Source organism: Hemicordylus capensis, chromosome 7, assembly GCF_027244095.1.
Source record: "Hemicordylus capensis ecotype Gifberg chromosome 7, rHemCap1.1.pri, whole genome shotgun sequence".
In the NCBI taxonomy this organism is placed as follows: Eukaryota; Metazoa; Chordata; class Lepidosauria; order Squamata; family Cordylidae; genus Hemicordylus; species Hemicordylus capensis.
This window is the reverse complement of record NC_069663.1, coordinates 10820623-10847002: the sequence shown is the minus strand read 5'-3', so window position 1 is coordinate 10847002 and position 26380 is coordinate 10820623. Positions and strand designations below refer to the sequence as shown.

General features: G+C 45.5%; 1 protein-coding gene across 1 annotated transcript in view; it reads left to right on the top strand.

Annotated features, from left to right (window-relative positions):
- The window catches only part of LIN28A (lin-28 homolog A), a 71358-nt gene that overhangs the window by 38480 nt on the left and 6498 nt on the right, over positions 1 to 26380 (top strand). Inside the window, exon 3 of the mRNA XM_053266878.1 lies at positions 18803 to 18987. Coding sequence (XP_053122853.1) covers positions 18803 to 18987 — 185 coding nt within the window. The remainder of the gene's footprint in view (positions 1 to 18802; positions 18988 to 26380) is intronic.

The following is a 26380-nucleotide window of genomic DNA, read 5'->3' as shown; positions in this document are numbered from 1 at the left end:
AATCCCTGTTAGAGGGAACACTGGTGCCGTGCAGTTAACCTTGGACCTCCTGCATGCTAAGCAGATGCTCAGCCACCGAGTTACAGCCTCATCCCCAAGTTGAACTGAAGGTATGAGTGGAATTGATTGTGTCAGAAAGGTGCCTTTTTATTTATGTCTTTATGTAAAGTGCTTTGGGAACTTTTGTTGAAAAGTGGTAGATAAATATTTGTCGTATCCATAAAGGGGGTGTGTGCCTCCTCCATGAGAACACTCTCTGCAAAAATGCTCATTCCCACCTCCCAACAGGCCCGACTCTTATGCATTTTGAACCATCGGAGGAGGTCCTGTGAGCAAAAAGGAAGGTCAGCCCTGGAGAATGGGAAGGGCTTAATTTTGGGAAGAGTAACTCTCTGCAGCGATTGAGATTAAGCTCCCTTAGCCCGCTTTCCACTGATCGTGAGAATTGCCTCATTGTCTCTTCTCCATAACTCAGGGCTTGACAAATCTCAGCTGCCAAGGAGACGTGGCGCCCTAGAAGTTTAACCGTGGTGCCTAGACTAGGATCCTCAGAGGCTGTTACTCAGTAAAATCTGTTCTGTTACTTGTAAAGGGGATAAGGACAAGCCCATCTCCCCTGCCCCTTCAGAGTGTCCATCATCATGTCCAGTAACTTTGTCATTGTCTGCCTCCTAAACTTTTGGGCTGGTGCTAGATCCCAAGGCGATTTGTCAAGGCCTGCCACAAGGGACAAGGAGAGAAAGCTGAGAAAGCTGAACGTCAGGGTTGCCTCCTGCTGATGTTTATGCATATTTCAGGAGCCCTGCCCACAATAAGCAGTAAGATAATTTAGCATGAGCAGGATGTGTCAACAGAAGTTCTCAAAGCAGTTAACACAGACAAAGAAAGTAAGTAAATAAGATGGTTCGCTGTCCCCAATAGACTCATACTCTAAAAAGAAACATAAGGCAGACACCAGCAACAGTCACTGGAAGGATGCTGTGCTATGGTTAGATACAGCCAGTTGCTCTCCCCTTATTTCTTGAAGTAAGGGGATTCGCCACTTTAAAAGGCACCTCTTTGCCCAGGTAGCAGGGCTAACTGCTATGGCCAACAACTGCATTTGTTGTTGAAAGCAGACATGTGTGCCTACAGCCAGTCCTGCCTCAAAAATATGTGTTTCAGAAAAGGGGTGTTTCCGGAGGCAGCGAATAGGGGCAAGTTATTTTGCAGAAATATAAATATAGCTTTTTGTTTGTTTGTTTTCTCATACCCACCCTGAAAAGCCAAATTGTGTTTTTAGGACAGTAAAGGTATCTGGCATCAAAGATCTGTTTTCTGATTCTGGCCTCAATCCCTTTTGACTTGTGCGCAACAACTGTTGCCCTCGGATGGGGAGGGAGCCACATCCTTATCTGACACCTTCCGCCAGTTTGACGTGGCCCAGATGAGCATCACATGTGCCAGAGGCGCATGGAGATGTGCAGAGCAGATGGAACCTGGCTTCCACATGCAGATCTCTCTTAGTGGACCCGGGCATCTGGATTTAATATAAAAGAACAGAAAGGATGTGACTGGGTTGCTAGGATTATCCTTTGTGGTTGCTATATATTCCGATGGGAAAGATAGAAGAGTCCTGGAATTTGCCAGGTTAAAAAGGTAGCAACTTTGCTAATGGGGACAGATCTGGGGCTTTTACACAGCCGAGGTTTTTGCTGCCGTCTTTGGGTTCCCCTCCTCCCAAATCCCTGGAACTCCTGGAATTTGGTCATCCTTGTGGACAGGGACATGTCTTTGTTCTCTGTGTCCAGTCCTGGCGACTAAAAGCAGAATCCCTCCCCTCGGTCATTTTGCATATCTCTCTCTCTCTCTCTCTCTCTCTCTCTCTCTCTCTCTCTCTCTCTCTCAGCTTCTGGTTTTTTTCTGCCCCTCTTTTTGGGGGGAGGGGGAGGGGAGCAGAAGATTTTTTTTTTGGAGAAGGCCCTGGGAATGTTCCTGCTTTGTGTGTGGTGTGTGGGTTGGGGCTTTGGGCCTCTTCCTTTCAGATGCAAGGGGCTATTTGACTAATTCAATGGGCTTCAGTTTGATTACCTATCTGATAACAGAGGAATTCGAACAATGTGTGTGTTTTGGGAAGGAGGGGGGAGGGGAGAGCTGGGGATGCTCTGAAGACCACCAGCTTCTTTGCAGGTCACTTCAAAAGGCCCAGGGCCCAAAGGAGGGGAAGGGAGGGGAAGTGGGGACAGTCTTCCCTGCAATTTTCTCCCTCCCTTTCCCCAGGGGAAGAGCAGATTGCTTTTTGTTGGTGTTAGCTGGCTGATCTCTCAAGCGCTCTTCAAAATAAACAGCAGTATTTCACATTTCTCTCAACGCTTCCCTAAAGCCGGCTACTTAAACGAGGGCAGCATAAACTCCAGTTTGCCCCACTTTCCCAGAGACGCTCCCTAATTCTTAGAGCCTGTCCCTATTTTGGCATTAGGGAGATGTCTTTCTAAAAAAATTGTTAGGATTTTTTGAGATATCTGTGTATACTCCAGTGGGGAAAAGAAAAGCAATTAAAAACCATAGGTGCACAACTCCCCCCGCAAAGACAAAACAAAACAAAAAAACCAGAAGAGGAGCACGTTTTAAACTAATATTTTAGTGCTTGAGCTTTCCCACTTCCTCAGATGCAAGGCAAAAGCAAGGATGGCCAATTACAGGCAGGCAGTGACAAATATTCCATATATATTTAAAGATATATTATTATTATTGTTTATTTATTATTGTTTATTTACAACATACCAATGGTCTTACATATACCAGGTAGCAAAGGAGATAAATTGCTATTTATGTGTTTCTATAAAATGCATAAAACCCATGATCTCCATTCAAAGCGACACAGTCAAACAATGTTTTGTTAGTTTGCACACATCAGTGTCCTAGAGCTCTTCAGCATTCAGCTCACACTCCGGGTCTCCAGAAGTGAACTCTTTGAGTTGGGATGCATCTTGACTTGATTGCAATGGTTTTCAATCCCGAGGCTCCTGGGAAGGCTCAGTAGGGAGAAATTATATAATGGCAGACACACTCAGCTTGCTCACCACTAGGGACCAATGGCCATTGCAGCTGGGGATTGTGGGAGTTGTAGTCAGCAACATCTGGGAATCCCTGTAATAGGAAACACTGCTAGGGACCATCTTCTGCAACAAATAGCGACAAGGGTATGTGGAAGGGGCACACTCTGTTCACTTATGCCTGCAACAGGTTCTTCCATGAACTGGAGTATGCACCCCAAAATATGATCCAGATTTCTTTCAAAGTGCAGAGATTCCTCATCAGGAAAACTGATGTGAACAGAGCTCCCTAAAAGGTCAAGGTCAAGTTGGTTTCGACTCCTGGCACCCACAGAGCCCGGTGGTTGTCTTTGGTAGAGTACAGGAGGGGTTTACCATTGCTTCCTCCCGCGCAATTTGAGATGATGCCTTTCAGCATCTTCCTATATCACTGCTGCCCGATGCAGTAAAAGGAAGAGAGCTTGAAAACCCCTGTTCTAGTGCCCAGCCATGTAAATGCACAAATAGTGATGTGAGGGTCTGCCCTGGTTGCATATAAATGGGAGACTTGATGTGTGAGCACTGGAAGAGATTCCCCTCAGGGGATGGAGCCACTCTGGGAAGAGCAGAAGGTTCCAAGTTCCCTCCCTGGCAGCATCTCCAAAAGAGGGCTGAGAGAGATTCCTGCCTGCAACCTTGGAGAAGCTGCTGCTAGTCTGTGAAGACAATACTGAGCTAGATAGACCAATGGTCTGACTCAGGATATGGCAGCTTCCTATGTCCCTATCCTTTCTCTCAGGCAGATTACATTGGTCCTTCCCACAAGGTTGGCATTCTCCCTCCCAGTCAGATGGAATTCCCTCGCAGGAAAGTAGTTTCCATGTTGCTGAGGCTCCATGTGAAATCCTTTTCCTTCTTCTTTATTTCTTTTGACATTTATATCCCACTTTTCCTCTGAAGAGTCCAGAGTGGTCTACATGGTTATGTTCATCCTTACAACAACCCTGTGAGGTAGGTTAGGCTGAGAGACTGGCCCAGGGTCGCCCAATTAGTTTCATGGCTGAACAGGGATTTGAACTCAGGCCTCTGCAGTCCTTACCTAATGCTCTAGCCACTATACCACATTGGCTCTGGAAACTAATTATGCCTGGAACTGCCTCCAAGGACACCTCTGTGATGTTAATTCCTTCCGACCCCTTCTGGAAACCCACCTCTTCTGTGCAGCCTTTGGCAGCCCCCTAGTCCCAGGGGATAGTCTACTCTAAGGGCACACGCTACAGGCACTTTGCTAAAGCCAAGCAGTCCTTGGAATGATAATCCATGTATGCCACTTTCAGGGATTGGGCTGTTGCTCAATGGTAAAGCATCTGCTCTGCATGTAGAAGGTCCCAGATCCAGTTCATGGCATCTCCCGGTATGGGTGGGAGAGACTCCTGCTTGAAGCCTTGGAGAAGACATTGCCAGGCCATGTAGGCAGTACTGAGCTAAGTGGACCAATGGTGTGACTTGTTTCCTCTGTTCCTATGATGCTGCATTTGCTAAGAAGGATGCCTAAGTTCTGACCAGCTTAGGTTAGTTTCAAACTTGGTTAGATGGGTTGCCCAGTAGTTATTGTGAGCACAGTCCATCCAGCCAAAGTTAAGCAACAGGACATCCTCTGGATTTTCATGAGATTCTGATAAGCCTCAAAACACTCTCTCTCTCTCTCTCTCTCTCTCTCTCTCTCTCTCTCAGTAATGATGCATGCAAATGTCAAACTTTAAGAACAGCCCTGCAGGATCAGGCCCAAGGCCTATCTAATCCAGCATCTTGTTTCACACAGTGGCCCACCAGATGCCTCCGGGGGACCCACAGGCAAGAGGTGAGGGCATGCCCTCTCTCCTGCTGTTGCTCCCCTGCAACTGGTATTCAGAGGCATCGTCCTCTAAGGCTGGAGGTGGCCCACAGCCACAAGACTAGTAGCCATTGATGGACCTGTCCTTTATGAAACTGTCTAAGCCTCTTTTAAAGCCATCCAAGCTAGTGGCCATCACCACATCCTGCGGCAGAGAATTCCATAGATTAATTATGCGCTGTGTGAAAAAGTACTTCCTCTTGCCTATTCTAAATTTCCCAACCATCAATTTCATGGGATGACCCCTGGTTCTAATGTTGTGAGAGAGGGTGAAAAATTTCTCTCTGTCCTCTAAACTCCATGCATATTTTTGACCAAAGTCAAAAGAAAGATAGCAGACACCAGGGAAGAGATTTAGCGTATAAGTGCTTATATGCCAATGCCAGAAGCCTCCGAGCCAAGATGGGAAATTACAGGCCAGTTAGCTTAACGTCCATTGCAGGCAAATTGATGGAAAGAATCCTCAAGGATAAAATTGTAAAGCACATAGAAGAATAGGCCCTGCTGGGAGAGAACCAGCATGGCTTCTGCAAAGGTAAATCTTGCTTCACGAACTCTCTGGAGTTCTTTGAGAGTGTCAACAAGTGTGTGGATAAGGGTGATCCAGTTGACATAAATATACCTGGACTTCCAAAAAGCTTTCGACAAAGTTCCTCATCAAAGACTTCTGAGGAAACTTAGCAGTTATGGGATAAGGGAACAAGTACATATGTGGATCGCTAACTGGTTGAAGGACAGGAAACAGAGGGTAGGGATAAATGGGGAGTTTTCACAATGGAGGGAAGTAAGAAGTGGGGTCCCCCAGGGATCTTTTTAATTTATTCATAAATGATCTAGAAGTAGAGGTGATCAGCGAGGTGGCCAAATTTGCAGATGATACCAAACTCTTTCGGGTAGTGAAATCCAAAACAAGTTGTGAGGAGCTCCAAAAGAATCTCTTCAAACTGGGTGAGTGGGTGACAAAATGGCAAATGCACTTCAATGTTGGCAAGTGTAAAGTGATGCACATTGGGACAAAAAACCCCAACTTCAAGTATACGTTGATGGGATCTGAGCTGTCGGTGATTGACCAAGAGAGGGATCTTGGGGTAATGGTGGACAGCTCGTTGAAAGTGTCGACTCAATGTGCGGCAGCTGTGAAAAGGGCCAATTCCATGCTAGGGATCATTAGGAAAGGGATTGAAAATAAAACTGCTAATATTATAATGCCGATAGACAAAATGATGGTGCGGCCATACCTGGAGTACTGTGTACAGTTCTGGTCACCACATCTAAAAAAGGACATTGTAGAATTGGAGAAGGTGCAGAAGAGGGCAACCAAGACGATCAGGGGCCTAGAGCACCTTTCTTATGAGGCAAGACTACCATACCTGGGGCTTTTTAGTTTAGAGAAAAGACGACTGTGGGGAGACATGATAGAGGTCTATAACCTCTATCATGCATGGAGTGGAGAAAGTGGATAGAGAGAAATTCTTCTTCCTCTCACATAACACTAGAACCAGGGGTCATCCCATGAAATTGATTGCCGGGAAATTTAGGACCAGCAAACGGAAGCATTTTTTCACACAACGCATAATCAATTTGTGGTATTCTTTGCCATAAGATGTGGTGACAGCCAACAACCTGGATGGCTTTAAGAGGGGTCTGGATAACTTCATGGAGGAGAGGTCTATCAACGGCTACTAGTCGGAGGGCTATAGGCCACCTCCAGCCTCAAAGGCAGGATGCCTCTGAATACCAGTTGCTGGGGAGTAACAGGAGTAGAGAGGGCACGTCCCCAGCTCCTGCCTGTAGGCTTCCAGTTGCATCTGGTGGGCCACTGTGAGAAACAGGATGCTGGACTAGATGGGCCTTGGGCCTGATCCAGCAGGGCTGTTCTTATGTTTTGGTTTGTTTGTTTGTTTGTTTGTTTATATTAACATGTTTTTATACCGCCCCAAACCTACATCTCTGGGCAGTTTACAACAAAATAAAAACAGAAAGTAAAACATTAATTAAAACAAAAATGAAAAGTTTATAACATTAGAACAATTTAAAAATTTTTTAAAGAATATTTTAAAACAGCATTAAAACCATTAAAAATATTAATTAAAGCCTGGGTGAACAGATGAGTCTTTAAAGACTTTTTAAAAGCTGTCAGAGATGGGGAGGCTCTTATTGCACTAGGGAGCACATTCCAAAGCCTCGGGGCAGCAACGGAGAAGGCCCGTCCCTGAGTGGCCACCAGATGAGCCAGTGGCAAATGCAGATGGACCTCTCCAGATGATCTCAGTGGGCGGTGAGGTTCATGATGAAGAAGACTTTCTCTTAAATACCCAGGGCCCAAGCTGTTTAGGGCTTTATAGGTTATAACCAACACCTTGTATTTTGCTGGGAATCGTATCGGCAGCCAGTGTAGCTCCTTTAATACAGGAGTTATATGGTCTCTCCGAGATGACCCAGAGACCAACCTGGCTGCCGCATTCTGGACCAACTGTAGTTTCCGGACTACATACAAGGGCAGCCCCACATAGAGCGCATTGCAGTAATCCAGTCTGGAGGTTACCAGCATGAATATAGTTTCAGTCCCAGCATGAACGCTCTATATGTTCTTATAGACCTCTACATGTCTCCCCTTAGTCACCTCCTTTCCAAAGTAAAAAGCCCCAGATGCCATAGCCTAGCCTCATAAGGAAAGTACTCCAGGCCCCTGATCATCTTGTTTGCAGTCTTCTGAATCTGCACCTTTTCCAGTTCTACAATATCCTTCTTAAGATATGGTGACCAAAACTGTATGCAGTACTCCCAATGTGGCTTCATCATAGATTTGTATAAGGGCATTATAATATTAGCATTTTTATTTTCAATCCCCTTCCTAATAATCCCTAGCATGGAACTGGCCTTTTCCACAGCTGTCATGCACTGAGATGACACTTGCAATGAACTGTCCACCATGACTCCAGGATCTCTCTCCTGGTCAGTCACCAACAGCTCAGATCCCGTCAGCGTATATGTGAAGTTTGGGGTTTTTGCCCTAATATGCATCACTTTACACTTGCTTACATTGAACCATATTTGCCATTTTGTCACCCATTCCCCCATTTTGGAGAGATCTTTTTGGAGTGCCTCACAATCTATTTTGGATTTCAGTACCCTGAATATTTTTGTGTCATCTGCAAATCTGGCCACTTCTCTGCTTATCCCAACTTCTAGATCATTTATGACAAAGTTAAAGAGAGCACTGGTCCCAGTACCAACCCTGGAGGATCCCACTTCCTACTCCTCCATTGTGAAAACAGTCCATTTATTCCTGCCGTCTGTTTCCTTTCCTCCAACCAATTACTTATCCACACAGGAACCTGTCCCCTTATCCCGTGACTGCTAAGTTTACCCAAGAGCCTTTGGTGGGGAACTTTGTCGAAAGCTTTTTGGAAGTCCAAGTATACTATGTCAACCAGATCACTTTTATCCACATGCCTATTGACACTCAAAGAACTCCAAAAGGTTAATGAGGCAAGGCTTTCCCTTGCATAAGCCATGCTGGTTCTCCTTCAGCAAGGCCTTTTCTTCTATATGTTTAGCCATTTTCTCCTTAAGTATGCTTACCATCAATTTACCTGGCACCGAAGTTAAGTTGACCAGCCCGTAATTTCCTGAATCCCCCTGGATCCCTTCTTGAAAATCGGAGTTACATTAGCTACTTTCCATGCCTCTGGTACAGAGCCTGATCGTAGGGACAAGTTACATATTTTTGCTAGGAGATCAACCATTTCACATTTGAATTCCTTCAGAACTCTTGGGTGGATGTCATCTGGCCCTGGCAATTTATTAATTTTTCGTTTTTCAAGACAGTTTAGAACATCTTCCCTTGTCACCTCACATTGGCCCAGTCCTGCAGCCTCTAAACCTGAGAAGCTCAATTCCAGAGAGGGTATATGGTCAGTATCCTCTACTGTGAAGACAGATGCAAATAACTCAATTTTGAACAGTGTCCATTTGTAGTTTGGCATCTTGCTGCCCTTTGCCGCAATGTCGCTGCCTGTCCCACTAATACACAAAGAGGATATTCTCATGATCAGCAAAAAGTGGGCTAAGGGAGCCTAGCCCGCTTTGTGCTGATCGTGTGCTACCACGGGAGCTGCAGGGCTCCCAGCAGCAAGCTCTCCTAATTCCCCCTCCCCTTAGCCGAAGTTAGCAAAGCAAGTGCTCCGCTAACCCCATCTATGTGATCATGTGTTGTCGCGGCGCGTCTCTGTGCCATGGCAACACACAAGGAGACCCCCACCGGGAGGCTGAAACAAGCCTCCCGGCCCTGGGGGTCTCTCCAGGATGCCCCCCGCACTTGCGCAGGGCATCTTGGAACTTCCGGTGGCCATATGGCCCCCGATCCCCGCATCCCCCACTGGCTCCACGACAGAACCGGCAGTTGTGTGGGCGGCTGATCCGGCCGCCCAGGGCTGCTTCCCTGCTCGTCTGCCGGGAGAGCAGGCTAAGAGAGGTGAGACTCTCCTCTTTGTCTTTTGGTCAGTTTTATTTGGTGAGCCAAGCACTGGCTATTTCTACCAGCTGAGGAAGGAAAGGAGGCAGGGAACTTCAGAGATCATTCGAGCACCTTTTAGATTCCCCCTCTTGTTTCCATTTTCCGCAGCTGCCTTGCCTCCTCCATCTTGGAGCACTGACACTTGCTCTGTTGAAACACTGATTAGTCAGGTGGCTTGCCAGGTCTCAGAGGATCAGAGAGGTGGAAGAGTAAATGTGTCAGGGTGAAGGGCTGGATGATCAAGAGCCATTTTCTGCTGGACTTGATGAGAGCTTTTGCTCTGTAAAAAGGTATACTTCTGCCTCTTTTGTGCTATTTTCAAGCCAAAATTAAACCAGTTCTAGGTTTAAAAAAAATACTTTCTTTAGTTTTGCCCCCATGTCCAGCAGTTTCCCCCTGTGACCCATCCAGCATAGTCAGAAGCCCTCTTCAGACATGGCGTTGCATGTGCGAACAGGTATCTGTACACTTTGGTTGTGGCCCCTCGGCTTTGGAATGCTCTCCCCAAAGAGTTTTGCCATGTTCCCTCCCTCAGTGTTTTTTTTAAAAAATAAAAAATCAAAACACATATTTTAAAAGAGGCTTTTAAATGTTTTATCTGCTGCTGGTCTCTGATAAGTTCTTTAGTTTTTAGTCCTCAGGTTTTTAGCTTTTTATTAATAACTTTCAATTTGAAACTTCTTTTTTTAAAAAAATGTAATTTTAAATGTGGTTTTAGCCTGGTCTTAACTTGTTTAACTTTAATCTTTTATTTTACATTGTATCTATTTTATTAATGTTTTGAGCCGCCCTGAGCAGTAGTGATTGGCCTGGAAGGGCGGGGTATATATTTGTGTTAAATAAATAAGTATAAAGGAGTATACATGTATTTAGTGTTTTAAGAAACAACTGAAGACATGTCTTTGTAGAGAGGCTTTTAAATATTTGATCCAGTGGTTATGTCTGGTAGGTTTCTTAGTGTTTAGCTTTTATGGATAACTTAATTTCTAAAATATATCATTTTAATAGTGATTTAATTTTTTTATTAGTTTTTGCATTATTCTATATAGTATCAATTTTATTAATGTTATAAGCTGCCCCAAGCAATAGTGCACTGGAATCCATTGGGCACTGGAAGGGTGGATTATAAATATTTTGAATAAAATAGACTTTAAAAGTGAGCCTGGGTCCAGGGCTTCTCAAATGCAGGGTAAAAAGCTAAAGTGTGCCATCAAGTCGATTTCAACCACTGGCACCCATGAGCCCTGTGGTTTTCTTTTGGTAGAATACAGGAGGGGTTGACCATTGCCTCCCCCCGCACAGTCTGAGATGATGCCTTTCAGCATCTTCCTATATTGCTGCTGCCTGATATAGTACCAGCAGGGATTACGAACCGGCAACCTTCTGCTTGTGAGTCAAGCATTTCCCCATTGCGCCACTTAGGGTACAGATGGGAAATGTCTTACTGTACATGTGTTGAACATAATGTGTAAATAACTACATTTGTACAGTTAGGAGTGCATATATACTATACACAGAGGATTGTTGAACATAATGTGTGAATAGGGCACAACTTGGCCCCTGCAGAATGCCAACTGTTGCCTTCCGGTTGTCTCCATTCTCCCTCATTGGCCTGTCACTTCTCCTTGAGCCCTTTCTCACGATTGGTGAGAAAGGCTCAAGGGTACGTGAGGAGGAAGGCTGCCGAAGCTTACCTCCCCTGCAGACGATTGTTGGGTTTGTGCTGGGCACACAGATACGCCCAGACAGATATGGAACCGTTTGGCCCTTTGCCATGACAGCCACTCAGTGAATTATGGTTGCTGCAAATTATAGTTCAGTTCACCTCCAGTTCAGAACTGAAAACCAGGATTTGGACTGAGTTTCCAGTTCTGATTTGGGGGCAAGCTATGGTTGGTGTTAAGCATAGTTTTGTCTTCTCAGACTGTAAGAATCCTTTATCATACTGTAAGAATCTAGCCTGAATCCTTTGGGATAGATTGAGACTTTGAGTTTAAATAAATTTAGTTTATGCCGTCTTTCTGTGCTTGGAATAATTTTGGAAATCTATAACTGACTTTGCTTTACTTCTGTTTGCTTAATTTGCAACCAAAGAACATTCCAGCTACAATATCTTGCTTTTCAGCATTTAGAACATTTGGATGAGAAGAAGGTGCTGGCTGTCGCAGAGGGCATGGAAAGGGTTAATAAAATACTCTCTTCTTGGATGGGCAGGGAGAGGGGCAGAGTTCCAGTATTGTGAGAAGTGTAGCCAATGCAATCTCTCTTCACCATTTAAAAATATGGCGCTTCCTACAATTGGGTTAGAGGGAAGCTGAGTGTGGTCACATGACCTAGGTTACTGAACAACTCATGAATGGTGGGCATGTTTCATTCATAAAAAAGGCGTTCTTTTCTAAGCAACTATTGTGTACAGCAGATGGCCTGGTTGACCAAGGAAAACAAGAATGGACGCTAAGGCAGTCTGAGCAGGAATTGTTAATGCAGGAGAAGCAGAAACAAGATTGTTTCTGTATTTCCAGCACAGATTAAGAATGGCCACTGAGAATAGCAACATTTTGAGATGTTGTTTCCCTTCCAAATCTGGTTAACACAGAATTTTGATTCTTAACTAAGGTAGCTACAGTTCCAAATGTTTGAGATCTGAGTGGTGGGGTAGTGTAGTGTAGTAAGAGCCAGGAAGATTCCAGTTTCTGTCTAACTTTACCTACGAACAAAAGTGGCTTTACTACTCTCAGCCTAATTTAGATAATCTAATTTACAGGTTTGCAAAGAAATAATATATGTGAAGCACTCTGGATGCTTTTAAATGCTATATATATATGTTGTTACTCTAATATAATAATGTGGCAAACTAAAGCTCCTTTCCACAAATTGTTCTCCTCCACCCCCAAACTTTGGAGATGTATCTAAACCAAGTCCTGCTGTCAGTGAGAGTTCACACAGGCTTTTTATTCTGCCGGAACGTTTTTACAAGGGTGCACTGGTGTTGTGAACAGTTTGACATACAGGCAGACTGGAATTGGTGTCAACTTCTGGTTCAACCAACATTTTGAGGATTTTCTAGGACATGCTGGGTGGGGGCATGGAATGACTATTTGAAGAGTCACAGGATCAGTTCAGTGCAAGGTTGCAAGCTTTAATTAAGTTTAATTGGCTGGTGGCTTGATGAACTAAAGCTTAATTAAGTTCCATTGGTTGGTGACTTGATGAACTAAGTTGTGGGGCCTAATTTGACTGGTAAGAATTTGCAGCCCTGCTGGTTAAACATTGAAGTGTAAGCTTTTTATTTTCAAACTATCTTGAGTTTGTTATAGCAGTGTTTATAGAGAATGACAACTTTGGTGATACTTCTTTGTAACAATGAGTAATTGCTTTTGAGTAATTGATTTTGTTCAGTTATCTTGCACTTCTTTCAGTATCTCAGAAAAGCACCTATATAGAGGTTTTGGTGGTCTGCACATTGATTTAACTTTTGTTCCAATATTGGGGTCAGACTGACCTGGAGAAGTGGGAAAACACTGATTAAAACTTATTTCAGTCTTCTATGACTTCATCTTCTTGGCATTGCTCAGCCTGTGCCCTGTGATGTTTCATCCCAGCACTTGCAATTTTTTTTAAATTGCCATGTGCTTTGACACTGAATTGCAAAGGGAAACAATTTCTTTAGAGCCGATGTCATGCTCAATGCAATCTCCAAGGTTTTTATTTTTATGACTTACTTTGGGTATGTTTGATCCCAACAACAGTTTAGTGAAGTAAACTTTGAGTGAAGATTAAATTGAATCAGTTAAAAGAAATATACTTAATCAACTAAAAGTCTTTAATTGGTTGACAAGCCTAAAAAGAATGGTCAGTTGACGAGGCACTCAATATCTGACCCTAATTTTAGGAGCTTGTTACAAGAAAAAATATTCAGAAGTATTTTTGGATAGCAATAAAAGAAATCATCCTTTACTAGTTACTTTATTTACTAAATAAAGCTTAACTTTTATTTCAATAAAATTACCAGTATACGTAAAAATATTGGATATCACACACACCTCCTAAACAACTTACAAAATAAAATTATGGATAGTGTGCTCTGCTGAGTATTTTTCAAATACTCAAAATGTTTCACAAATATTTTTACAGCTAATTTGATTTGTATTGGTTTTTGTAAATTCTGGTCTATGTTGCTGTCTTTCTTGTTGTTCCAGTATTCTCTGCACCAGTTCTGTACCAAGCTATCAATGGTTCTTACAGGGTAAATGAATTAAAAATAATAATAATCAGCAAGCTTACATTGCTCATAACATTGTTCTCTGGTAAAGCATCCATGAAGTAGCCTGAGAAAATTATCCCAATCAAATGAATGGTGGTAAGGTGTGAAGTCTGGTAAAGGCACCTGTGGGTCAGTAGTAAAAAAGGATGGATTTTTGGGGTGTTTGCTGATTATTTCCCTCCACAGAGGTATTTATTTAAAATAAAGGCTGCAACCTTTAGTAGACTAATCAATAGGATTAAAATGTGCCTCGGATTAATTAAGCAGCATTTTTTAAAAGGAATAGTTAAAATTGCAGATGGCAGGCATTGTCTTAACAAAAAAAGCATTCTCTCTTCACTCTCTCACAAAAGAGGGATGCTTCTTTCCAAAATTGTGCCTTATCCATGAACTTATCCATGCATAGTTCTAAAAGTATGTTTATTATTTCCTTCAAAACTATATGCAAATGTATGCAGATATATTCAGTTAATTAAATTAGTGTCAACTGCTTAATCAACTAAGATTTCTTTAACAGAATGTAAAGTGTCTTTACAAGACAGAAATGGAAGCCGCCTCTCTGAGCCGAACGGTTCCCTTGTTGGGGCGTTGGCATTGCTGCTTCGCTGTCTGATCCTAATTATAGAATTGCACACAAAATATAACTGGGTTTCTTTGCCTTGGTTTGATTTGTGGTCAGCAGAGTCTCGTTTTGGCAAAGCCCTCTCTATGTGGAAGGGTTAGAAGAACTGCTGTGTGAGTAAGACAAGCACAATTTAAACAAATCTGCTTTCATATAGAACCCAAAGGGGAGGGGGCCGTATCACACTGGTAAACTGAATGCCCTAAGGCCTCCAGATTTCACTGATCAATTTTTATTGCTGAGAAATAGATTGAGGGAAGTGTTAGGGAATGGCCTTAGAGACCTGATTTGGGCACTCTGCAGATGTTACAAGTATAGCAGTTCAATGGAGATTTTCAATGAAGCTGATTGGGTTTTAATTAGTTAACGTGTTGTGTGTGTATGTACACGTACGTTCTGTTTCCAGTTGTGTTAGGGTTGGCAATGCAATATAAAATGGAAGACTGTACATCCTAGAAGAGTAGTTGTGTTACTGTTTTTGTTGCAGAGGGAAAAGCCCATCAAGGGTCTCCTGGTACCCAAAAGACTATCAGATTTATTATGGCAACAGCCTACTTCATCGGCTGCATTAAATGAACAGTTAAGGTGGTGTGTGTGCGTGTGTGTGTTTGTATATGTCTTGTGTGGGGAAGGGTGGCAGGGGGCAAACAGCTTTGAAAAATAAATAAGTCAGTTCTGAAATTGGAGAGATCAAACATGAACTAATCAACCGAAGTAAACAAGATTCAGTTACCAGGAGTCATCAAGCTTGTAAAAGGATTTTGCCACACCTAGCGATTGTGAGCTGGGGTTCCATTTGGATAACACCACATATCAGATTATTGTTGTTTGCAGTGAGATAATCGCCCTAAATCATGATTAAAGCCTGATGAAATTGTGGTGCCAGACTTGCAAATCAACTCCACTTAAATAGCTTCCTTTTCTTGCAAAGGTTATATATGAGCCATCATGAGACACACCCACATGGATATGTATCACCTGATTTCTCATCTCATCTGACTGTGACCTAGCTCTTTTGAAAAGCCTGCCTGGGGTGGGGGAGGGAGAAATCGGGCAATGCAAGACTTTTCAGTGTGGTCTCAGACCTCTGATGCCTCATATGTGCATTCAAGTTCTTGCTGGGTGTTGCTGTCATCAAGGGCTGCATGTGTATGTGTGAACAGCTGATTGTATCCTGCAAGAAGCCTGTTAGGGATAGACACGGAGCTGCCTTTTGTGTGTTGCTGCATGCTTTTGGTAGCAACTGGACAGGACCATGCTCTTATTGTACTGTTTACATCAGGCCTTGACCATTTTTCTTTGAACCAGTGAGCCAGCCCAAAAGGGACAGGGAGACTCGAGTTCAAATCTCCATCTGTGAAGCTCACGGGGCCATTCTTTGCCAGTCCCTTATCTCTCAGCCTCATCTACCTCACAAGCATAACCATGTACACTGCTCTGAGCTCCTTGAAGGAAGAGCGGGATATAAATCCAAAAATAAAAACATAGCTTAACCCATGCAGAGCATCTGCACGCTAGTACTTAACTGCTCCCCTCACCCCCTGCCACAGCCCCCCTCACCTCAGAGATCTCTCCACCCTCACCTGAGCCGCACTCCTGCTGCTCCTCCTCCATCCAGTTGCTTCCACCCCCCTCACCTCTCGGTCACTCCTCCATTCCTTTACTCCATCCCCTCACCACTCTTGGTCGCAGCTGCAGCGTTGCTGGTGCCTATTGGCCAAGCTGCAGCCCCCTATCCCCAGAGATTTGCCCACCCTCACCTGAGTCCCGCTCCTGCTCTTCCCCACAGGAGCAGCAGCAGCGGTTGACCGGGTCCTTCCTCGCTGCCGCCACTGCCATGGCCGCTCATTCCCCTTCTGCTCTCACAGGCTCCTCCTCCCTATCTGCATATGGAATCCCCACTGCCCAATCACCACGGTGCTTCTGCTCGTGAACTCTTGCAAAAGCTGCCACACACAGGATTAGCCACAGATACGTCTTAGAGAATTATATATATAGATCTCCAGTCTTAGTGACAGGCACCATAGAGGGGGAGGGCAAAGGGCTTCTAAAAACAGAAGCAAGGCTGCATGGGGCAAAAACAGATTTTATGAAATACTTCTACTTCTGAATATTCATTCATTCATTCATTTATTTTATTAATTACATTTATATCCTGCTCTTCCTTCAAGGAGCCCAGAGTGTATACATGGTTATGTTTGTCCTCACAACAACCCTGTGAGGTAGTTGCATCCTTGTATCAGAAGGTATTGATGCAGCCAGAGGCTTCCTCACTGCATAAGCATAGAGAAAGCCCTGTGTCTGAGAAAGCCCTGTGTCTGAAATGATGTCCCTGAGGGTTGTGTGACCCTCAGGGACATAGTTTGAGGAGGTACAGAACTTTTCCAGAGGCAGAAATGATTGTCCAAAAAACTGCATTTGAACAAAAATTAAAAGTATGTTGTGTTCCTTGGGTAGACCCAGGTACATTCTGAGATAGCTCACTGGGTGAACCTGGACACTCACATTCTATTTCTCAACCTAATCTACCTCACATGGTTGTTGTGAGGATAGCATAGTGGGGAGGGAACCACCCATTCTGCCTGATTTTCCTAGAGGAATGGTGGGATCAAAAATGTAATAATATAAATGTTATATCCTAAGCTTCTGTGCAGAGCATAGTACATGGGAGGGCACCATATACATAATGATAGACGAGGAGCAGGCAACCTTGACTCTCCAGCTGTTGTGGGACTACAACTCCCATCATCCCGAGATGATGAGAGTTGTAGTTCAAGAAATTAGAGTCCTTGTAAACATCTTAAGGCATTACGATAATAATACAGAATTGTGCTTTTTGAGTGTGCAAAGTGCCCCACATGGATGATCTTCATGTAATCTTTACACCACCCTGCAAGGTAGGTGATCATTATCTCCATGTTGTAGTGGGGAGACTGAGGCAGGGAGGGAGTGGCTTGCTTGAGGCCAGCTAGTGAGTTCCTGGTAGAGACTAGCTTCAGACCTGACTTGCAGCTCAGTCTCTTTGCCACAGCACTACGGCAGTCATGCAGGACATCTCAACAGCATGGACTTCCATACACTGAGCAGAACCCAGGCTAAGTCAGTCATGACTGAGTGCTATCGGCCGACATGTTGCTCTGGAAGTAGCGTTGCCCAAATGTTGTGTGTTGTTTTAAGTAGCTGCATAGGAACGTAGGAAGCCGCCTTTATACCGAGTAAGACCCTTGGTCCATCTAGCTCAGTATTGTCTACACAGACTGGCTGGCAGCGGCTTCTCCAAGGTTGCCGGCAGGAGTCTCTCTCTCAGCCCTGTCTTGGAGATGCTGCCAGGGAGGGAACTTCCCGGACTCCTGCTCTTCCCAGAGTGGCTTCATCCCCTGAGGGGAACATCTTACAATGCTCACACATGCAGTCCTAGAGTGATCCTCCTGCTTACGAGACAGCACATTGGACTAGGACAGGCCTGCTCAAGCTCAACTTGGGCACCCAGCTGTTTTGGGATGACAGCTCCCATAATCCCCAGCCACAGTAGCCAATAATCAGGGATTATGGGAGTTGTGGCCCATCTTAGGTGGCGCAGCGGGGAAATACTTGACTAACTAGCAGAAGGTTGCCAGTTTGAATCCCTGCTGGTACTATATTGGGCAGCAGTGATATAGGAAGATGCTGAAAGGCATCATCTCATACTGCGTAGGAGGAAGCAATAGTAAACCCCTCCTGTATCCTACCAAAGACAGCCACAGGGCTCTGGGGGTGCCAGGAGTTGAAATCGACTTGACAGCACACTTTACCTTTATCTTTAGGCCAACATCTGCTGGAGGGCCAAAGTTGAGTATCCCTGGACTAGGAGCAGTGTTCTCTGTAACTGGAACATAGGAAGCTGCCATATACTGAGTCAGACCATTGGTCTTTCTAGCTCAGTCTGAGTCTAGAAAGTCTAGCTCAGTCTTCACAGACTGGCAGCGGCTTCTCCAAGGTTGCAGGCAGGAATCTCTCTCAGCCCTGTCTTGGAGAAGCCAGGGAGGGAACTTGGAACCTTCTGCTCTTTGGGGTTCCCAGATGTTGCTGACTGCAACTCCCAGCATCCCCAGCTGCAGTGGCCTTTGGCTGAGGAAGATGGGAGTTGTAGTCTACCACATCTTGGAATCCCGGGTACAGGGAACACTGACTAGCAGCAGCTTGAGTTTTGAGCTCTGCTACTGGTGGAATAGGTGGGCAAACTTGGCCCTCCAGCAAAGTTGTCAAACTACAACTCCCATCATCCCCAGACACTTATTTTGTAGTTCAGCAACCCCTGGTCTAGGCCAAGTCTCTTCCCTTTTTCAATGTTCAGTCTTTGTTCTCTCATGTAATCAGAGGAGCCCAGAAAGGAGCAAGAGTCCACCTTTGTTCCAGTGAAGCCGCAGTTCTGAGAACTTAAGTTCTGCCTGGCTCATAACTTCTGCTGCCATTGATCTCCTCTTCTCCCTTCTCCTTTTCTGGCCTCCAGAGCAAACTGCACATGGAAGGCTTCCGCAGCCTGAAGGAAGGAGAAGCCGTCGAATTCACCTTCAAGAAGTCCTCTAAAGGTTTGGAGTCCATCAGAGTGACTGGTCCAGGAGGCGTGTTCTGCATCGGCAGTGAAAGGAGACCGAAGGGGAAAAACCTCCAGAAGCGCAGGTCAAAAGGAGATCGGTATGCTTTGATCCAAGCACACATTTTGAGATGCTCGTGGTTTGCAGGAGAGCCAGAGTGCCCTCTGGGCTCAGAATACACCTGGGTGTTCTGGGTCCAGTTGTTGGCAGGTCTTCTATTTTGGCAGGGAAGAGCTTTTAGAAGTTGGAGATATAGGAAGCTGCCTTATACTGAGCGAGCCTTCTGTTCTATCAAGCAATATTGTCTATACCAGGGGCAGGCAACCTTGGCGTTCCAACTGTTGCTGAATTACAACTTGTGGCTGGGGATCATGGGAGTTGTAGTTCAGCAACAGCTGGAAAGCCAAACTTGCCTACCCCGGTCTACACTGATTGGCAGCAGCTCTTTTCTACACTTGGTCCTTGAGATCTTTTCATTGTTGATGCTGGGGTTGAACTTGGCACTATTCTCTGCCCCTCTCCTAAAACATTAGGCATTCTGATTAGCAGGTCTCAGGCCTGTGTCTAGCCCAGCCTTGCTACCCAAAATCCTTTCTGCTGGAGATGCTGAGGACTAGAGTTGAGATCTTCCCTAGGCAAAGCCTGTCCTCTACCCTGTCCTCTTTTAATCAGCACACCTACATGAGACGGGGTTTGTTGGACTCCAACCATAAGGTTTGCTGGGCATTGCCTACTGATATCTTTGACCTTTGGGCTGGTGAGAAGAGAGGAGCTCAATGAGAGCTCCTGAGAGCTCTCAGGCTCTTGGGCTCAATGAGAAGAGAGGAGAAGTAGGAGTCTATAAACCCACAGCATGACTCACGTTTGACCTGTGCTGACAAGATCTGTCCTTGGCTGCAGAGGTAGCCGTTAACTGGAGCAGAGAGGTGGGTGGCCATTCCAGAAGGATGTCTTGGGAGTTTCCCTCAGCCATCTTGGGGGTGTGGTGGTGGTGGTGGTAATAATAATAATAATAATAACAACAACAACGACTACAAACAAAGGCATGACAAGGTAGCAGGGATGATACACTGGAACATCTGCAAAAAATACAAGCTACCTGTAGCCAAAAATTGGTGGGACCATCAAATTGAAAAAGTTGTTGAAAATGAAGATGTAAAAATATTATGGGACTTCCAACTACAAACAGACAAACATCTGCCACACAATACACCAGATATAACTGTAGTCGAGAAGAAAGAAAAACAAGTTAAAATAATCGACATAGCAATACCAGGGGATAGCAGAATAGAAGAAAAAGAAATAGAAAAAAATCACCAAATACAAAGATCTACAAATTGAAATTGAAAGGCTGTGGCAGAAAAAGACCAAAATAATCCCAGTGGTAATTGGCGCCCTGGGTGCAATTCCAAAAGACCTTGAAGAGCACCTCAGGACCATAGGGGCCACAGAAATCACCATCAGCCAATTACAAAAAGCAGCTTTACTGGGAACAGCCTATATTCTGTGACGATATCTATAACTGACAATAAAATTCAGCCATCCCAGGTCCTTGGGAAGGACTCAATGTCTGGATAAAACAAACCAGTCAGTAACACCTGTCTGACTGTGTAAACAAGAAATAATAATAAATAAATAATATAATAAATAAAACAACTGCCCCATAACAAATTGTTCTCTGCGTGGCTTACAAGACATTAAAACATGAGATAAAAGCACACATTAAATCATAACAGACCAAAAAATGGAGTGGGGGAATACAAAACACAATACAAAAACAATTTTAAAAACATTTTTTAAAATCAGTTACAATCAAATCATTTTTAAAAAAATTAAATTTAAAAGGCCTAAGTGAACAAAAAGGCATCTAAAAGAACAAAGTCATGAAGCCAGGAGAACCTCACTGGGGAGGCTATTCCATAAACGGGGTGCAACCACCAAAAAGGCCCTCTCCCTAGTAGATACCCACCTCACCTCGTTTGGCAGGGGCAACCAGAGAAGGGTCTCTGAAGATGATTTTAAGGACCGGGTTGGGACACATGGGGCAAGGCGCTCTCTCAGGTAACCCTGTCCCAAGCCATTTTGGGCTTAAAGGGTTAAAATCAGCCTTTGAATTGGGCCTGGAAACAGAGTGGGAGCCAGTGCAGCTGACGAAGCACTGGCATAATATGCTCAAAATGTCCAGTCCCAGTTAATAATCGTGCAGTCCTATTTTGTGCCAGCTGCAGTTTCCGGATCGTTTTCAAAGGCAGCCCCACATACAGTGCATTGCAGTAATCTAAGCTAGAGGTTAGCAGAATATGAGTGACTGTGGCCAAGCTCTCTCTGTCCAGGTAAGGTCACAGTTGGCAAATCAGCCGAAGCTGATAAAAGGCGCTCCGAGCCACAGAGGACACTTGAGGCTCTAGTGTCAGTGCTGCATCAATGAGCACCCCCAAACTGTGAACCTGGTCCTTCCGGGGGAGTGCAGCCCCATCTAGAGCAGGCTGAACATCATTCACCTAGGCAGAGGAACCACCACCAACAGTACTTATGTTTTGTCTGGATTGAGTCTCAGCTTATTCACCCCCATCTAGTCCATTACTGCATCTAAGCACCGATTCAGGACCGTCAGTGCTTCACCTGCGTCTGATGAAAAAGAGAGCTACAGCTGAGTGTCATCTGCATATTGACAACTTCTCAGGCCAAATCTCTGGATGACCTTTCTCAGCGGTTCCATGTGGATGTTAAACAGCATAGGGGAAAGAATGGAACCCTGTGGAACCCTACAGCATAAATGTCAAGGGGTTGATCAGTAATCCCCTAGCACCACCTTTTGGGAACAGGCCTCGATGTAGGAGTGGAACTACCTCCATGTTGGAGCTAGGACCCTGGCAGCATCAGCTCTCAGCTGCAATATCTCATAAACCCACTGGGGGTGGGTGGGTGAGTTTAGGGTCATGGATAAAAGTGCTGGACTCCTCCTTCCAGTATTTTGTCTTTCCAGAGATGGCTCTTTGCTTGGTCTCTCTCTTCAGCCTTGAGCTACAGCTGAAATTAAGCTGCAGGCTTTTTCACATTTGTTTGTATCCTTTTCTTTAAATAAATCCTCGTAGATCTTCAATACTAAAGAACTGTCTCAAGACCTGCTGCTTTCTCACCAAACTGGTTTTGCTTTGCTATTTGGGGATTGAACTGCCATTCTTCCCCTACACTCCATATCATGCCTCCCACACCCAACTTGGCTAGCCTATCCAAAAGGATACCACGGTCAATGGTATCGAAAGCTGCCGAGAGATCAAGCGGATTAACAAGGTTGCACTCCCCCGTAAGCAGTTTCTGTTCCAAAGCTGGGCCTGAAGCCTGATTGAAAAGACTATCTAGATAGTCCGTCTCCTCCAAGAGTTTCTGGAACTGGTCAGCCACTACACACTTTGCCCAGGAAAGGAATATTGGCCACAGGCCTCTTGTTGTTTACATCCTCTGGGTCCAGACTGGGTTTCTTTAGGAGTGGTCGAATAGCAGCTTCCTTCAGTCAAGCTGGGACCACTCCCTTTCTCAATGAGGCGTTTAAAACCTTCTGGACCCAGCTAAATATTCCCCTCCCTACTAGATTCAATAAGCCATGAAGGGCAAGGGTCAAACATGCACGTGGTCAGCCAAACTCAACTAAGCACCTTGTCCACATCCTCAGGCACCAATAATTGAAACTCTCCCAGCAAAACCAGACCAAGTTTTAATCTGGGCACCTCTCCCCAAGATCCTGCATCAGCGATAGTGTCCAACTCACAGCGAATGCGAGTGACTTTACCCTCAGAGTGCTGTGCAAATGCGTCGCAGCGTGCTACCAAGGGTTCTAATACATCCTGCCCGGGCCAGATTTCAAGAGGCTCCACACCACCCAGAAAAGCCCCGCTGGATGACATTGAGAGGATGCAATGGTGGACAAACAAAGTGTTACATCGCCCTCAGCTGAGGTGTGTCCCGAGGTGCTGCACAGGCTCTACTTTGTGGGAGAGGGCACTTGAGTGTGATCTTGTCAACCACTCAAGTCATCTCTCCATTCCAGAGAGCAACTAGAGCTTCGACAGGAGTGCTTGCCATGCCAGCTGGAAAATCCCCCTGAGCCCTCAGGAATCCATCAGTCCATCCGTCTCCGAGGGGCAGACCATTTTTATAGGTCCCCCACCCATACAGAGGTGTAGCCGCTAAGACTCTAAACCCCAGAAGGAAGTGATCTGACCATGACAAGGGCATAGATGACATACCCCCACTTTCAAATAGCCAGCCTCCTGTCTAGTCGAAAAACCCAGATCCAGAGTGTGCCCCAATTAATGTGCTGGGCCAGCAACATGTTGGAACAGCCCCATGGTTGTCATGGTGGCCATGAAAGCCTCCCCAGACAAGGCGGCCTCAGCCTGGGTGTTGAAGTCACCCAGAACAATCATTCTGGGAGTCCTCAACACCAAATCCAAGACCACCTCCGTGAGCTCAGGCTGGGAAACAGCTGGGCAGTGGGGTGGGCTGTACACCAACAGAATCTCCACTTTGTCCCGAGAGCCCAACACCCTGTACAAACACTCTGAAACAGCACCTTAAGTTTTGGGCCCATGGCACCTGAGAGCTTAAAAAGAATCTTATGAGGGAGACTGATGGGCCATTTGTGGTTGGAAACAAAAGCCCCAGCCCTCAAGGCCATGTCGTTTTACAGACTTTAACCCAACAATGATGAGAGTGCTTCCAGACATGGGAAGGTGACCCAGTTCTGGACCACCACCGCCATTATTTCTGTCATGACTCCCCCCACCCACCCCGGACACTCATGTGTAATTATATAGGGCAGGCAGTGTTCCCTCTAACAGGGATTCCCAGATATTGTTAACTACAACTCCCAGAATCCCCAGCAACAATGGCTTTTGTGTGGGGATTCTGGGAGTTGTAGTCAACAGCATCTGGGAATCCCTGCTAGAGGGAACACTGAGGGTAGGTGTTCTTAAACGTGGCTCCCAGGTGTGGTTGGACTCCAGCTCCCATCATTCCCAGCCACAATGGCCTCCAGCATGTCAGCAAGCAAGACGGCTGCCACGCGTTCTGAAGGTGAGACCAGAACTGACCGGCTCAAAAGACTGGCCCAGATGTGGTACGGCAGCATTTGCCACGGCTCTCCTGTGGACGGACAGCCATCCTTCCTTTGCACAAGATGTTTCGCTCAGCCTTCTCGATGTGAGGCAGATGCAAATTTCCAGGGAAAGGGCAAAAAACTCCCAATAAAAGGTCAGAGGCCAGCAACACCCGGGGCTGAATAGCACGGACCAGTGCTTCCATTCTGTGAACATGTGTGTGCAGGATGGCGCCGCGCAGCCAGTGGGGTTTACCCTGGTAAAAAGTCCTTTGTGTGGCTGGATTCTGCGGCTCGGAAAATAGGAAAGGTACCGTGATGGAGTCTTCCCACAGCAGCACATTTCTGCGGCTCGATTTCTGTTGAGCTGAACCATTCCTCCTCCTCCTCCTCTCCTGCACTTTCCGTAAGTGGTGGCAGATCTCCATGGTCTTGAGCAGAGGCCTCAGCATGTGGCCTGTGATGGAGAATGGCATATGGAGCTGCCTTCTCCCGAGTCAGACCGCTGGTCCACCTAGGTCAATATCATCGGCTCTGACTCCAGGGTTCCAGGCAGGAGTCTCTCTGAGCCCTACCTGGAAATGCTGCCAGGGACGGAACCTGAGACCTTCTGCATGCAAAGCAGGTGCTCTACCTCTGAGCTATGGCCCTATCCCCAGAACGCCTAGCTCAGTATAGTCTACTTTGACTGGCAGCAGCTCTCCAGGGTTTCAGAGAAAGGTCTTTCCCAGTCCCATCGGGAGATGCTGCCAGGGACTGAACCTGGGAACTTCTGTATGCCAAGCAGGTGCTCCACCTCTGAGCGGCATCCCCTCCTTTCCCCTTTGTGTAGAGCGTCAACAAATGTGGTCCAATCTTCCCCTCACCTTTCCATAGTGGTTGCTAAACCTCTGTGATAAGCAATTAAGGCACTGGCAGATCAAGGGTGCCCCCTAGTGGTGCTCATATGTGTTTTTTTTACTCATTATACATACACTCTTATGATGAAACTATGTGGTTAGATGCAGTTTGGCCCTGCATGGTGACACTGGTGGTATTTTAAAATTTAAATAGTAGGCACAGGTTTGGGGTGAGGGTGGCAGTCTGGGGCCGTGGTAAACTGAGGCATTTTTAACAATTTCTCCTTGCTGTGCACCAGCTGGTTCCGGCTCTGACAGATTTGAGGATTTATTTATTTATTTATTTTTAAATTGTTATATTTTATATCCCACTCTTCCTCCAAGGAGACCAGAGCATTGTACTACATACTTAGGTTTCTCCTCACAACAACCCTGTGAAGTAGGTTAGGCTGAGAGAGAAGTGACTGGCCCAGAGTCACCCAACTCATATCATGGCTGAATGGGGATTTGAACTCAGGTCTCCCTAGACCTAGTCCAACTCAAGGAGTCCAACTCCCTGGTCCTAGTCCGGCACTCTAACCACTACACCACGCTGGCTCTACAAATTGCCATTTGAGATCTAGCCAGATAAAAGAGAGAGAGAGAGATTGTGCCGCTGAGTCAGTATTGACTCCTCCTGGCAACCACAGAGCCATGTAGTTTTCTTGGTAGAATACAGGAGTGATTTACCATTGCCTTCTCCCACGCAGTATGAGTTGATGCCATTCAGCACCTTTCTATATTGCTGCTGCCTGATATAGGAGTTCCTCATATTCTGGGAAACGCACCCGCGGAGATTTGAACCAACAGCCTCCTGCTCTCTCAGCAGGTTGCTTCGAGCAGAGTCAAATTCAGACATTGTACTACCAGAGCTAAAACAAAACCAAGCTACATGGGAAGCAAAGAGTGGGTTTTCACAATCTGCATGGTGTTAGTTAAAGTGAGATTTGCACTCCCATGGAGCTTGTTATAAGAATCCGGAAATTACCAAGAGATTTGCACCATGGGAAATTAAGGTGAGGCTAGAATTGTCAACAAATTCTTTGTTGACAATTTTGCTCTCCTTTTTGCTCCCCCATCCACCAGACTGGAACTTCACAGCAAAGTGCCAGACAATGCAGTCATAGTATAGTGCATTATTTTAAAACAATTAATCTCTTGATTAAAGAAGCCTCATTCATTCATCCCTCTACCCCAGAACAAGCAGCAGAAACCAGTGCAGACAAGTAAGTGGAGACTCTTCCAGTCTCCCAGGAGCCAGGCCAACCCCTTCGCTTCCTTCCTAGCCAGGAATTGGGCTAGGTGAGACCATGTATGCAGGGGCTGGGGGAGGAAGGATAGGGTTTTCCCCCTTGCAGATTTCAGCTGGCCTGATACTGACCTCTTTTCCCATCCCAGCCTTTCCAGCCATATGGTCTTGGACAGAAAGATAAAACTAACCTGGAAATCAGGCTAGAAGGTTTGGTCTAATCCGAAAAAGACAGTGAGGTGATTCCCACGATCAGTGGGAAACGCCT